Source organism: Talpa occidentalis, unplaced genomic scaffold (genome assembly GCF_014898055.3).
Source record: "Talpa occidentalis isolate TD23 unplaced genomic scaffold, MPIMG_talOcc4v2.1 talOcc4.10, whole genome shotgun sequence".
Taxonomy (NCBI): domain Eukaryota; kingdom Metazoa; phylum Chordata; class Mammalia; order Eulipotyphla; family Talpidae; genus Talpa; species Talpa occidentalis.
The window spans coordinates 55,115,079-55,129,659 of record NW_023600993.1 but is presented as its reverse complement, the minus strand read 5'-3'; the positions used below and the strand labels follow the sequence as shown (position 1 = coordinate 55,129,659).

The 14,581-nt window shown below is 43.7% G+C and overlaps 1 protein-coding gene across 2 annotated transcripts in view; it reads left to right on the top strand.

Annotated features, from left to right (window-relative positions):
• Positions 1–14,581, top strand: part of NUDCD3 (NudC domain containing 3) — a 94,783-nt gene that overhangs the window by 41,259 nt on the left and 38,943 nt on the right. For both annotated transcript variants that reach the window (XM_054695577.1, XM_037493007.2), the window contains exon 3: positions 9,114–9,246. In XM_054695577.1, coding sequence (XP_054551552.1) covers positions 9,114–9,246 — 133 coding nt within the window. The remainder of the gene's footprint in view (positions 1–9,113; positions 9,247–14,581) is intronic.

Genomic DNA, 14,581 nt, shown 5'->3' with positions numbered 1-14,581 from the left:
TTGAAGGCCGGTGCTCTCAGTAGCCTCTGTTCACACGTCCTCACATCACTTCCATGGCTCTTGCCACACCTAGTCCTCTCCAACAGCTGACCAACCTCCTGTCTAGTCCCTTGGGCATTTCTGCTGTCCTTTTGTCTCCACAGGGCAGCTGTGCAAGATCCTTTTAAAATAGTCAAATAATGTCATTCCCTGTTCCAGCCTGTATTGACTGTTTAAGTTCTGAACCCTGGTCTAAAAATCCCTAATGATCTTGCCTAGGCCAAAAGCTTCTCTGACAGTAACAGTGACAGTGTTTATAGTATTGATGATCCAGATCCGTGATGGCACGGATGATGGTCTAGGGGAGGAAAAGTTTCTTTTGGCTGGTCTAATAGTTAAATTGGCACAAGGCAGATCAATAGAAGAAAAGCAAATTTAATTTTGTGTAAAAAGAGACCCCACAATAAGGTACCTGCAAAATGAGCAAAAGCAGTCAGTCAGTATACCTTTCAGACAAAGAAATAATACATCTGTGAAGAACTGACAAGACATTAAGTCTTATGCTTGAGTACCAATTAGTGGAACTAAGCAGTTGGTTTACACAGGCCTTTCAATCCTGCTTTTGGTGACAACGATGCCTTTCTATCTCCTCGTAAGGGAGGACACCATTCACATGGGAGATTTAGAGAGGAAGGGGGCCACACTGCTCTTTCTGTGCTTTGTCTTTCTCAAGCAACTTTAATTCAGAATAATCCATGGCATTTTGGCATCTTTTAGGGCAACCTGCCCTGAGCCCCAACAATAGTGATGATAGTAACAACAGCAAACATTTACAGAGCTAGGATCTTTTCCAAGTGCTTTATGTCTTTTGACTCATGTAATTCTAATAACCTCCCTGAGGTAGGTACTAATACATTTCCATTTTATAGATGAGGTGATTAGGGTGAGTCCCACGGTTACATGATGAGTCCATGCAGAACTGAAGTTGGTACCAGCGGCCTGGCATCATGGGCCTGTCTTCTGACGTTCCTGCTCGCCATGGGTGGTGGGTACTCACTGTCTCACCTGCCCTGCCAGGCCTCTGTTCACCTCCCTTCCTGAATACACATCTTCATGATTATTTTTGGAGCAAGCACTGTCCTGTTATTTAGCAGATCTCTGTGTAGAGGCTCTCTAGGGCCACTGAAGTCTCATTTAGTTAACTCTTTGCACCACTAGCCCACATGGTATGAGTCCCACGTGAGCCCACAACCCCTTTTTGTGCCTTGGCACCCAGAATGTGCTCATCCAGAGCTCTCCTGTGTTGATAGCCCCAGGCAGAGCTCAAAGGGGAGCCTGAACAGAAGGCAGCTGGGAGACCCAAGGGCACAAGGATTCTGTGGCAAGTCCTTCAGCCATGTGGGTGACAAAGCAGTTTGCCATTGAGGACATGGAGGTGGGCTCTGTTTCAGTGCAGACTGGGTGGCTCTTGTGTTGGAAAACAAAGGATCTTCTTCCCGAAGCCATATTGGAATGAGTCAGTCCAAGATTCCTTAAGATGGCCACACTGAGTAAAGTTTGGCAACCAACACTGGTGCCTTCCACATACTGCCTATTGTGCAAACATACTTTATTCTTTGTGAAACGCCCTCTTGGTGGATTGCTAACATCTTCGCCCCCCCAAACAGGGGGACCAATAAATAACAGGACCAACAAATAAGAACCTTTTAGATAAAGTAAATGGGAAAATATTGCCAGAATTCACACTGTCAAGTACTGTGAACAGTGGCAACCAATAGAGAAGTAAGCAGAGGAAAACAATTGCTTTTCAAAATTGGTGGGACTGGGAAAATATAGAAGATGGGGAGGAAAAGGAAGAAAAAAAGAGTAGATACAGTAATCTGAAATTGAAAATGATGCCAGGTCTTTTTACCTGGGACTCTCAAATTCAATATCAAGGGCAGGAAACTGTTAACAGCTCTGTATTATTAATAATCTCATGTTTGTGAAGGAGATTGCTGTGTGTGAAGTACTGCATAGGACCTATTTCTTACCAACCCTCTGGCCATTGTATAGATGACTGAGAAATTCGCTCAGCTATACAGCTAGCACAGGTGAAAGCCTTGAATTCAAACTTGAGCTGGCTTGAACCTCAGGTCCTGAGTTCTTGGCTACTACGAGTTGCAGGGGTATAGTTAATGTTTTGGGATTTTTCTGGTTTTCCCCACTAGCTAGTGTCCCCTTTTTGTTTCAGAATCCAGGACACCACCTCGCATGTAATTGTCATGCTCTTTAGGGCAGTCTGTGACAGTTTCTCTGTCTTTTATTATTTTTTTTGTGACCATGACCCTTTAGGGGAACACTAGTTAGGCATATCATAGACTATTCCTTAGTTTGGATTTGGTGTTTTCTCATGATCAGACAGGGATAAGGATTTTGGAATGAAGGTTACAGAGGTGACATGCCCCAATCACATCGTACCAGGGTTCTGTCATAGAAACGTGACTCTAAGCTATGAGTTAATTGGATCATCTGGCTAAGGTGAGTCTGCATGTGTCTCCATCTTACTTTACTGCCCCGCCCTGTTTTCTGTCCAGTGGTCACTAGGTCCCTTCTATCTCCTGTGAGGATGGAGGAATTTCTAAGAACTTTTATACTTTCTCAACATATGTTAAAACCGTGACAGGGCCTCCCCGGTGGCGCAGCGGTTGATCACTGGGTTGCGAAGCTGCCCGCTTTCTCTGCAGCGCCGGTTCGATCCCTGGCTGCTCCCCGGCCACTGGAGGAGGGTCCCACATGGCGCGCAGACCTCTCCTGCTGCCCGCTGCTCCCCTCAGCAGTGTACCTTGGCCCTTCTGCCTGCTCTGCTCCCCGCTCTGGCTCTGGTGAATTCTCTCACCCTCCCGCGCTTCTGACTGTACCCAGTGCATGTATAAGCAAACAAACAAACAAACAAACAAATAAATAAAAAACATGCCTCTATTAAAAAAAAAAAGTGACAGTGTTTGAGAAATATTTTTGGAGGATACTTTAAAAGCATTTGTAGACTGTAAAACCAACAAAGAATTTTTATAAAAATATAGAGAAAACGTCTACAAACAGGGAAAGCACAAATGAAAGACAGGAATTTCACAGAAACAAGATCATGTGGTCAGTAAACACTAAATCCGGGAGAAATGTGAATTGATACTGTATGAGATGCTATTTTTATGTGTATTTAAGTAGTAAGACTTGAGAAAGTCTGACAGTGTTGTGACTGCGGAGCATGATCCCATGGATTGACAAGACCCTGTACTTGCTGCTGGGGCTTGTGACTAGGGCATCACTTGAAAGTCAGCTAGCATTAACTTTTAAGTTTAAAGTGGGATGCTCTACACCCTTTGGCCCAGCGGTTCCACTCCTGGGTGCATAGCCAAGACAAATCCTTCAGATTCTTAAAATTTCATAAAGGAGAGAATAGCGCAATGAACTTTACCTCTACTTTATCATAACAGCATTTTGTGATTCTGAGTTTGCCTTTTCCTAGCCCCCAGACTTTGTTTTTGCTAGGACAAATGGCAGAAGTAAAAAAAAATTTACCCAATAGTACTTCAAGAAATAAGGACTTATGTAATATAATCATTGTAACATACACATTTACAATAATTCCTTATGATCATCTAATGTCCACTCTACACATTTTCTCTCAAATGTCCTTTTACTGTTAGTTTTTTCAAATTAACATTCCAGCAGGTCCAAATATGTATTTGGTTGCTATTGTCTTCTAAATCTCTGAACTTAGAATGATTTTCCAATTCTCTTTTTATCACATGCCATTTATTTTTAACAGAAACCTGGAACTTTGTTATAATTTCTCAAATGCTGGTCTTGGCAAGTCATTTAAACAGTTTTGATGAATATGTTGTCTGCCCCTGTGCTCACGGATCCAGCAGACCTGTGGGATGGATTTCAGCCACAGTTTTGAGACAGGATTACTGCCAAGGTGGGCCTTCTCAGGAGTTACCTGAATCTGATTGTGGGTACATTGGTGATGTTTCACATTCTTCCTTTGGCTGATCCTCATTAACCTTTCACCTAGCGTTCAGCAGCCATCGAGGAATGTTGCCCAGAAGCTTCCTTTCCATTAGCATTTATGAATAGGAATCTTGTTTTGTTACACCTTCTTCATTTATTATCTGGAATCCTTATAGAGGGGCTTGGATTTCTGAAAATCTGGTTCCTGGGGAATCATTTTACTCTTTTTCAGATTGAGTTGTGGTCACCAGAGGTAACCAGAAGACTTTTTGTTTTATGAGCTCATGAATCTTTAATATAGCATGTGTTTCAGTCCATTGTTGACTTTGTTGATGCTTGAAGTGTCCCATCTTTGACTTGTTGGGATCCTTTGTGGGCTCATTTATCCCTTTTATGGGACCTTCCTTGTTGAACTGTGTTGTTGATTAGGCTGACTGAACCTGTCTGCCTCTCCAGGGGCACTGATTGCTGTGGGTGAGGCAGACCCACTGCTGTCCTGGTGAGACAGGTAGTAAATGTTAAACTGGTGATACAGGAATATATAAGAATTACTGACGTTAAGTTTTTTTAAAAAAAGAAACTTAAGGGTAAAAGTATAGATTTATTAGGCAAAATGCATAACTTATTTCCCTAAGTGTCTCAGAGGGCACCCCTTATTCATAGAAGTTGCCTAGTGAGCCTTCTGTTCTAACCCAGTTAGAAAGTTTGAACTAACCCTGAGACCTAACCCTGAATGTTTCCTATGTTGAGGGCCTGTTTTGGCCATCTTACATGTTTATCTCATTTATTCTTCTTGGACACCATTTGGGTAGATGCTGTGAGTTCACAATTTACATTTGGGCCAAGGTGTAGAAGATTGACCTACTCAAGTTTGTGTGGTTGGCGCCTTTTGAAGCTGGGTTGGATTTTGAGCATACATCATTTCAGGTGACAAAACACCACAGACTACCCAGGTCTGATGTGAAGGGGTCTGAATCTAGCGCTTATGACCCTGTGGTGATCCAGCTCTCATTGCCTGAGAACCTGGTTATTTCCATACTGGGGAGAATTGCAGGCATTTAAAAGGGGAGAGGGGTTGGCCTTCAGGAGGTGCTCCTGGAAAGGGAGGGCCCCTCTCCTGGTAACAGGGGGCTGGTGAAGATGTCCTCTTGGGGCCAGCAGTCAGGGGTCCAGGCATCACTGCTGTCACATTGTGGTGCTGATGTGCCTTCAAAGAGTGCTGGGGCCAAAGGACAGTAGGTGTGGAGAGGGCACCGTCCATGCCAAGCTTCTAAAAGCAGGGTAGTAGACCCCAAAAGTTGGGCAGGTTTTATAATGATGCTTATTTTAGCTGGGAAAATGCAGAGGTCCAGGAAAATACTCAGCCGATTTCTGTTGACTGGAAAGGAGCTTCTGTGCTTTGTGTCGAGGTGTGGCATGTGGTGGGATTAATGACAAGAGAAGGAAATTTGTAAGAGATGAGAGGGTCCCTGAAGGGAGAGAATCAACTGCTTTATACACATCACACACAAACTCACAGCTACACATGCACACACCACATATGTACAAACTTGCACACATAATCTGCACACCACACGTGCGCCACACACATTCTCAAGTTGGATGCAGACCACACACATATAACAGCACAGTGTACACACCTACTTACCAGACATGCACAGGCACATGAGCATACACCATAGATACACACAAGCCTTGGTCCCTCCCATTGGTGCAGGGGCAGTAGAGTCGTCGATGGGTGGCGAGGTGTGGTCTGAGCTCTCATACCTGGACACCACTGAGGACGAAGCAGATGCACAGAAGTGGCCTTTGCTTTATATTGTGAAAGTGATTGTAAAGGTTTGGAGACAGGCTGTCCTCAGAGTGGGGAGCGGCTCCTCTTCCTTTTCAGAACAGCCCCTCTGGACATGCCCACAACCTGTTGCCCACTGAGTCATAAGCATTCTGTGTGTGGGCTCTCACCATTCTTTGTGTGGATAAAAATCGTATGTTGGTCCCGTAACCCTTTTTATTTGCTACTTTGGTATTTACCACTAATTGTTCTCACCTTGGGAGAGTCACTAATCTGAAAGGAAAGAGGACTTCTGGTTCCTACAGCAGCACAGGAGGCCTGAGCAGAACTCGCACCAATGCAGATGATGCCAGCTGCCCACAGTACAGCTGCCCACAGTGCAGGGTGCAGAAACCTGACCCTGCTTTTCCTTTAGTATGTTAAGACCTTGCTATCTGGGCTGATTTGCTCATCAGGCGTGGGCACTGCAGTGAGGCCTGACTGCTGACTCATGCTCCTTCTCCAGCCTTCCCCCCTCCTGCCTTCCCTCCCCCCTTTCACCCCAGCACTCAACCAGCAGCTGCAGGGGTGGCAGAAAGGATGGACTGTCGCTGGGGAGGACGGGAGGATGCGAGCGGGGGCCCATAGCACCTGCACATGACAGGAGGCTTATTTTTACACACTGTTGGCTGGAAATAATCAACTTTATTTAAAGAGAATGTGGATTCAGAGTGTTTAAAAAAAAAAGCACCCAACAGTGTGCTAGGAGTGACTTGCCTGACTCCCTTGGGAGGAGACTGCTGGTCCTTATAGGGTAAGTGCCCCTAGTCCAAGCAGAGCAGCTTGCAGGCCAGAGCCCCTTCATGAGCACCCAGATGCCCATTCTGTTCTCAGGGGTCATGTGGACACCAGCAACAAGGATTCAGTCATGTGTCATGGGAAGGAGCTGTCCTCCACTTTGAGGGGGTTCTTGGTGTTTATTTCCTGTTCTCATCCAAGTGCCAGGACCATGTTGGTTTTCATTTGTGTATTTTACTTATATTTTCATAACTGTATTTTGAGTTGGTAGCATACACACGTGATTCAGAAGACCATACAAAAAAGGCTGTGCAGTGAGAAAAACCACCTCTCAGCCACCTGCCTGTGACTCAGTGTTCATTGGGAGGTACTCCCTGTACGCTCAAGCACCTCTGTGGGCAGATGTGTAGGTGCTGGAGTGGGGAGCAAAATGCATGGGTGGGTGATGCAGATGACCCACTATGCCCTTGTACCCTGGACCCTGTTTTGGGGTCAGAATCTGAACAGACTAGTATGGACAGATTGCTGCCTCCTGTCCACTCATTCTTAGAGAGCTGGTAATATCTTGATGTTAAAGGTATCTGTATACTGTAGGAAATCTGCATAATAATTAAAAGTACAAAGAAGAAAGTCAAATTGCTGGTTACACTGCTGCCTAGAGATAACTGTAGATTTAATGCCTGTCCTAGTATTTCTTAGAAAACTGCATCTATAATAGACAAAAGCTGTATATCCTTAGTCAGTTTTATTGCACGTTGAAAGCATTCCCACAACCCTCAACAGTCTTTGAATACACTTACACTGGTCCGTGTCCAGGCCTTGACTCCGTCATCTCCTTGCCTCCCCCTCACCATGCTGTCTCTCTGGCTCTTGGTCCCCACGGGGACTGACTGTCTCTCCTTTGCTTCCCCTGCTGGCAGTTTAGGGTAGTATCCTTTCTGATTGGTCACTGCGTGGCCCTCCTGATATTGAGTGCTGATTTTTACTATCATCAGGGTCTTTTTTACTTTATCATCAGGATTTTTTACTATCAATTTTTTAGTACTGTGTTTCCTGTAACAAAGTACCACATATTGGATGATTTTGATCAACAGAAATTCATCCTGCTCTAGTTTCGGAGTCCTGAGTCCGAGCTTGGGTATAAAGACTCTGGGTGGAATCCTACCTTGTTTCTTCCAACTTCTGGCCACTGCTGACAGTCCTCCATGTTTCTGGCTTGCAGCTGCTTGCCATCACCACATAAGCATCTTGTCCCTCTATCTCTCCACAATATTGTCCCCCTGCATGCGTCTCCATGTCCAGATCTTCCCTTTTTTAAGGACACAGTCATTTTGAATCAGGGCCTAACCTAGTGACCTCATTTCCACTGGATTGGTTCTATAAAGACCCTTTCTCCAAATCAGGCACATTCTGAGGTGCTATAAGTTAGGACTTTAACAAGGGAATTTTGGGGTGCACAGTTCAGCCCATATCAGCCATCATTATTAGCTGAGAGATCATGGCCTATAATCAGCTGCACGATGCAAGTTGTGCCTGTCATACAGAGTAGTAAATTTGTTCTGGTCCTGAACTTCAGCCAGAAAAGAATATCCTCATTAACTACCACTCCTGACCCCTTCCTGACCAAGGGTGAGGGGCTGAGGGGATTCACACCACCCAGCTCATTTCTGTGTGTTTTCATGTGCACAGATGTAAGCATGTACAGCTAGTGTCACCCCACAAGTGGAGTTGTGTATCAACTCCAGGTGCGTCTGTTGGGTGCTCTGAGACTTGGGAAAGTCGCTGAACTGCACCTGTTATTGGGATGTTTGAGCTCATCTGGTGTTGCCTTCCCTGTAATTAGGCTTCTGTCTTTAATTTAGATCCCACACTCATTATAATGGACTTGCGACTCTAAACTTACATAGGGTTTTTACTATTATTAATGCTGCTAAGGTTTATTAAGGTAAATATTTATTGTATTTTTTAACATCAGCTTCTTAGCTAGGCCTGTCCACGTCTGTGCTGGGTTTGTGAGCATGTACAGCAGGGTCTGGCTGACGGGGTTCTCTAGGCTACCTTATAAGCTCACTGTAATGCTTACAGTACCTTGGTTATGATTTATTGGTTCAAGAGAAGATGGGGGTGCATCGGGTTAGGACTGAAGCTGAGCAGCTGTGGGCTGATGTTGTTTTGCATTTTTAAGATAGACTTGCCAGTCAGTGTAATGAAAAACTGCATTCACAAGCCCCCAGGATTTATAAGGACACTTGGATTAGTTGATTGGTCTGAGTTATAAACTCCAGAGAAGCGCAGAGGAACAGGCTGCTCTGTAGACTGCTGTGGCAGACTTCCCCAGACTCCAGGGTGTTGCACTCAGGGTTTTCTCTGAAACTTTTCCCCTTTTCCCTATGATTTCCTGGGAGGCCTGTGGAGGAGGGTCAGAAAGGACTAGAGGTGGAGTTTGAGACACAAAAGCAGGTAAGATTTAGGTAGAACTTGTTTAGACCTAGAAACTGTGTGTGGTTAGTATCTGTGGCTCCTCTCCTGCATGTTCGCCTTGGCTGTTATCTCACGTCTTGTTCTTTCTTAGGAGACAGGAGCAGTTCCAGAGAAACCCTGACAGCTACAATGGTGCTGTGCGTGAGAACTACACCTGGTCACAGGACTATACCGATTTGGAGCTCAAGGTGCCCGTGCCCAAGCACGTGGTGAAGGGCAGGCAGGTAACCACTGGGGGCACAGGTGTCAGCTGTGGACTGTGCTGGAGACCAAACTGGCCTGTTTCTCTGTCCTTAATCTCTCTCTTCAGCCACAAACACAAAACCACTCTTTCCTTCAGTCATCAGCATGCCTCCCACCCACCTTTTTTCTTTCTTTTTTGTTTTAAAGACTTATTTATGTATTTATACAAGCACTGGGTACAGTCAGAAGCACAGGAGGGTGAGAGAATTCACCAGAGTGGGGAGCAGAACAGACAGACTGACGAAATACACTGCTGAGGGGAGCAGCGGGCGGCAGGAGAGGCCTGCGCGCCATGTGGGACCCTTGCCAGTGGCCGGGTATCGAACCGGTGCTGCAGAGGCTGCGGGCAGCTTCGCAGCCCAGCGCTCAACTGCTGTGCCACCAGGGGAGGCCCCCATCCACCTTTTAAAGCCATATCAAATCATGTATGTGACCATCTCAGGCCTAATAGGCTTTCCTGTGCTGTGTGAACAGCCCCTGAGCTGCTTTTTTTTTTTTTTTTAGTTACTATATTCTTCATATCATTGATTGCATTTAGTTTCTACAAAACACCCCCCACCCCCACCCCAACACCCAACACAGAAACATTTGCAGAGTCGGCAGCTTCTTCCTGTGCTCTTGTACAGAGCAGGGAGCCACCTCAGGTTGGAGCTGTAATACTTACTGCTTGATTGAGTTCTGATACCTCCTTCTCAATGAGCTTCACTGGGTAGAAATTTAACCTTTTAATGGGGGAGAGGGATTTACTTAAGAACCTTGTCGAGAATAACATGATTGTAGGTCACTGTTAAAAGGTAGGCTTTAGAGAAAAAAAAATTCTTCATGTAATGAGTGAAATGGGACATTACATTATTAAAGTCTTCAACGTAAAAAATTCTGATATATGTCAAAACTGTGTCTTTATGTCAGTCTTCATGAGAACCTATAACTTGCAAAGGAAGTAATATCCTTCATATTTTATAGATGAGAAATTGAAGCTGAGAGAAGTTACTCAGTTACCAAGTTGACATGGAAAATTTACTGTTTTGTCTCTCTTGTTCTTGTTTTGCCAGGAGCAGTGAGCCCTCTCTATATGTTTTGGGGTGAATGAGTGGCTAGATGAAGTGGCAGATCTGTGTTTTGACTCAACTGTGTCTGCTTCTAAAGCTCATGCCATTCTCCCTGCAGCATACTCTTCTCTTTGTCAAGATAGGGCCTGCTGGTTTTTAAAAAGAGAACATCCTCAGAGTGTGCAAATGGAACTTGGTTTGTGTGAGCATGTTTGGGGGATGATGGCCATGTAAAGTGGTATAGCTGGTTTCTGTCTCAGTGATGTTTGTATTGGTCTGGGTATGTATGTGAATCCAGGCTGGTTAGTCTGAGGCTCTCCCTGACTCTTCTGCCTCTACTTAGAACAGGTATGCCCAGTGCTTGGGAATTTGGATAGGGCTAGGGCCGCCTTTAGAAACCTATGCATCATCTTACCAATGTCAGATGATTGCTTTTTCTAAGAAGAGAGCCCGAGTCTTTGAGGCTCCTTGTAGACATGGATTGGGAAGTTGTGGGCACTCATTGTTGACTGAGGCAATACTGTCCACTCATTTTTTTTCCTTTCTCCCTTGACCCACTCTCATCCCAATAGGTCTCACCAGGGTTCAGTGGCCCCTGGCCATGTTGACTTTAGAACCCCAGTTGGACAGGGTAACGAGGGGTCATTCCCATAGAATCCTTCAAATGAGCACATTCGCTCTAGTTCTGGTCGGTCATAGGAATGAAGGCTGATTACTTCTTTCCTTCCTTCCTTCCTTTCCTTTCCCTTCCTCCCTCCCTCCCTCCCACCCTCCCACCCTCCTTGTCCTCCTTCCTTCATTGATTATTTTATATTATTTTATTTTTTCAAGATTTATTTATTTATGCATATAAGAGCTGGGGTACAGGCCAGAGATGCAGCGGGTGAGAGGATTCACCAGAGACAGAGCGGGGAACAGAACAAGCAGACTGACTGAAGTACACTGCTGAGGGGAGCAGTGGGCGAGATAGGAGAGGTCTGCTGCACCATGTGGGTTGCTCCCTGGCCGGCCGGGGATCGAACTTGTGCTGTAAAGGTTGTGGATTGCTTCATAGTGTGGTGCTTAACCCCTTGCGCCACCAGGGAGGCCCACATCATTGTTCATTTTAAAACAATATTTGCTTCCCCCCCCACCCCCTCAGGTGTAGTCCCCAGAGTTTTCTTCACCAATGCACCTGTGCACCATCACCTCAGTCCCCTGTGCTCCTCCCACCCTCCTTCTGATCCCTCTCCCTCCTCCTCCCTTGCAGTGTGTCTCTGATTTATAATTGTCCGATTTTGCTTTGTTGTGTTTTGTACTGTTATTCTTTTTTTACACTGATCTCTTATTTGGTTCCCCTATATTCCTGCTATAAGTGAAACCATCTGGTATTTTCTTTTTCCTTCTGGCTTATTTCACTGAGCATAATCCCTTCTAGTTCGATCCATGTTGCTGCGAATGGCATGAGTTTATCTTTTTTTCATTGCTGAATAATATTCCATTGTGTATATATGCCACATCTTCTTGATCCAGTCATCTATTTTTGGGTATTTGGGTGGTTTCCAGGTTTTACCTATTGTAAATACTGCTGCAATAAACATAGGGGTAGAGGTGTTCTTTTGAATCAATGTTTTTGTGTCCTTTGGGTAGATCCCTAGTAGTGGAATTGCCGGGTCAAATGGTAGCTCCATTTTTAGTAGACTGAGGAACCTCCACACAGCTTTCCATAGTGGTTGGATCAGTTTGCACTCCCACCAGCAATGTAGGAAAGTTCCTTTTTCACCACATCCTCGCCAACATTTGTTGTTGCTGTTTTTTTTTTTGATATGTGCCATTCTTACTAGGGTAAGAATGTGGTTTTAATTTGCATTTCCCTGATTATATAAGGGATGTTGAATATTTTTTCATATGCCTATTGGCTATTTGCATTTCCTCTTTGGAGAAATGTCTTTTAAATTCTTCTGCCCATTTCTTGACTGGATTGTTTATTTTGTTTTCATTGAGTTGTATGAGTTCCTTGTATTCTTTGTGATCAGTCCCTTATCAGTTGACAGGGGTGCAAAGATTTTTTTCCAATCAGTGGGATATCTCTCTGTTTTGGTTAATATAGCTTCTGCTGTGCAGAAGCTTTTCTTTTTTTTTTCTTTTTTAAGATTTATTTATTTATTTATTTATTTATTTATTTATTTATTTATACAAGCACTGGGTACAGTCAGAAGTGCGGGAGGGTGAGAGAATTCACCAGAACCAGAGCGGGGAGCAGGGCAGGCAGAAGGACCGAAGTACACTGCTGAGGGGAGCAGCGGGCGGCAGGAGAGGTCTGCGCGCCATGTGGGACCCTCCTCTGGTAGCCGGGGAGCAGCCGGGGATTGAACCAGCGCTGCAGAGGCTGCGGGCAGCTTTGCAACCCAGCGCTCAACCGCTGCGCCACCAGGGACGCCCAGAAGCTTTTCAGTTTGATGTAATCCCAGGTGTTTATCTTTTCCTTGACTTTCTTTGCTTTGGGTGATGAGTCTTTAAAGATGTTTTTGCAATGTATGTCTTGTAATGTTTTACCTATATTTTCTTCTATATATTTTTTGGTTTCAGGTCTTGTGTCCAGTTCTTTTATCCATTGTGAGTTGATTTTGTGCACAGTGAAAGGTAGTGGTCTAGTTTCATTTTTTTGCCTGTGGTGGTCCAGTTTTCCCAGCACCATTTATTGAACAAACTGTCCGTGTCCAACTTCATATTCTTTGCTCCTTTGTCAAAGATCAGGTGTCCATATAAGTGTGGTTTTATTTCTGGGCTCTCTATTCAGTTGCATTGGTCTTTGAGTCTGTTTTTGTTCCAATACCAAACTGTTTTAATTATTATGGCTTTGTAGTATAGCTTGAAGTTTGGAAGTATGATACCTTCTTTCTCCTTTGTTTTCATCAGTAGGACTTTGGCTATTCATGGTTTTTTGTGGTTCCATATGAATTTCATTAGTATTTGTTCTATTTCTTTGAAGGATGTCATTGAGATTTTTATTGGAATAGTGTTGAATCTCTATATTGCTTTTGGTGGGATGGGCATTTTAATAATGTTAATTCTTCTGATCCATGAGCAGGGGATGTCTTTCCATTTCTTTGTGTCTTCTTCTGTTTCTTTTAACAGTGTTTTATAATTTTCTTTGTATAGGTCTTTCACCTCTTTTGTTAGGTTTATTTGAAAAAATCAAGTATTTGATTTTTTTGCTTTCAATTTTAAAAGGGATGGTTTTCTTGATTTCTTCAGATTGATTGTGTATAGGAAGACTACTGATTTTTGTATGTTGATTTTGTATCCTGCTACTTTACTGAACTGGTTGATTATTTTGAGTAGTTTTTCTGTGGAGTTTTTAGGGTTCTCTATGTATATTATCATATAGTCTGCAAATAGTGATAGTTTTACTTCTTCTTTCCCTATCTGGATTCCTTTTATGTCTTTCTCTTGTCTTATTGCCCTGGCTAGGACTTCCAGTATTATATTGAAGAGCAGTGGTGAGAGAGGACAACCTTGTCTTGTTCCTGATCTTAAAGGAAAGGCCTTCAGCTTTTCACCATTGAGAATAATGTTGGCAGTGAGTTTGTCGTATATGGCTTTTATCATGTTAAGGTATGTTGCTTCTATCCCGAGAATTTCAAGGGCCTTCATAATAAATGGATGTTGGACTTTTGTCAAATGCTTTCTCAGCATCTATTGCTATGATCATATGGTTTTTATTTTTCTTTTTGTTGATGAGTTGGATTGCACTCATTGATTTTCATATGTTGAACCATCCTTGTGCCCCTGGGATGAATCCTACTTGATTATGGTGTATTTTCACTTTGATGCATTGTTGGATTCTGTTGGCCAGGATTTTGTTGAGGATTTTTGCATCAGTGTTCATTAGGGAGATTGGCCTCTAATTTTCTTTTTTGTGCTGTCTTTGCTTGGTTTTGGTATTAATGTGATGTTGGCTTCGTAGAACATATTTGGTAGTATTCCTTCTTTTTCAATTTTTTGAAAGAGTTTGTGTAGGATAGGCAGTAATTCACTACTGAAGGCGTTTGGTGGAATTCATTTGTGAAGCCATCTGGACCTGCCTGGACTTTTGTTTTAGGGGAGTGCTTTGATTACTGCCTCAATTTCACTGCTTATAATTGGTCTGTGTAGGTGTTCTCTCTCTTTGTCCAGCTTTGGATTATTATATCATTCTAGGAATTTGTCCATCTCTTCTAGGTTGTTGAATTTGTTAGCATATAAGTGTTCATAGTAATCCCTGATTATTCTTTTAATTTCTACT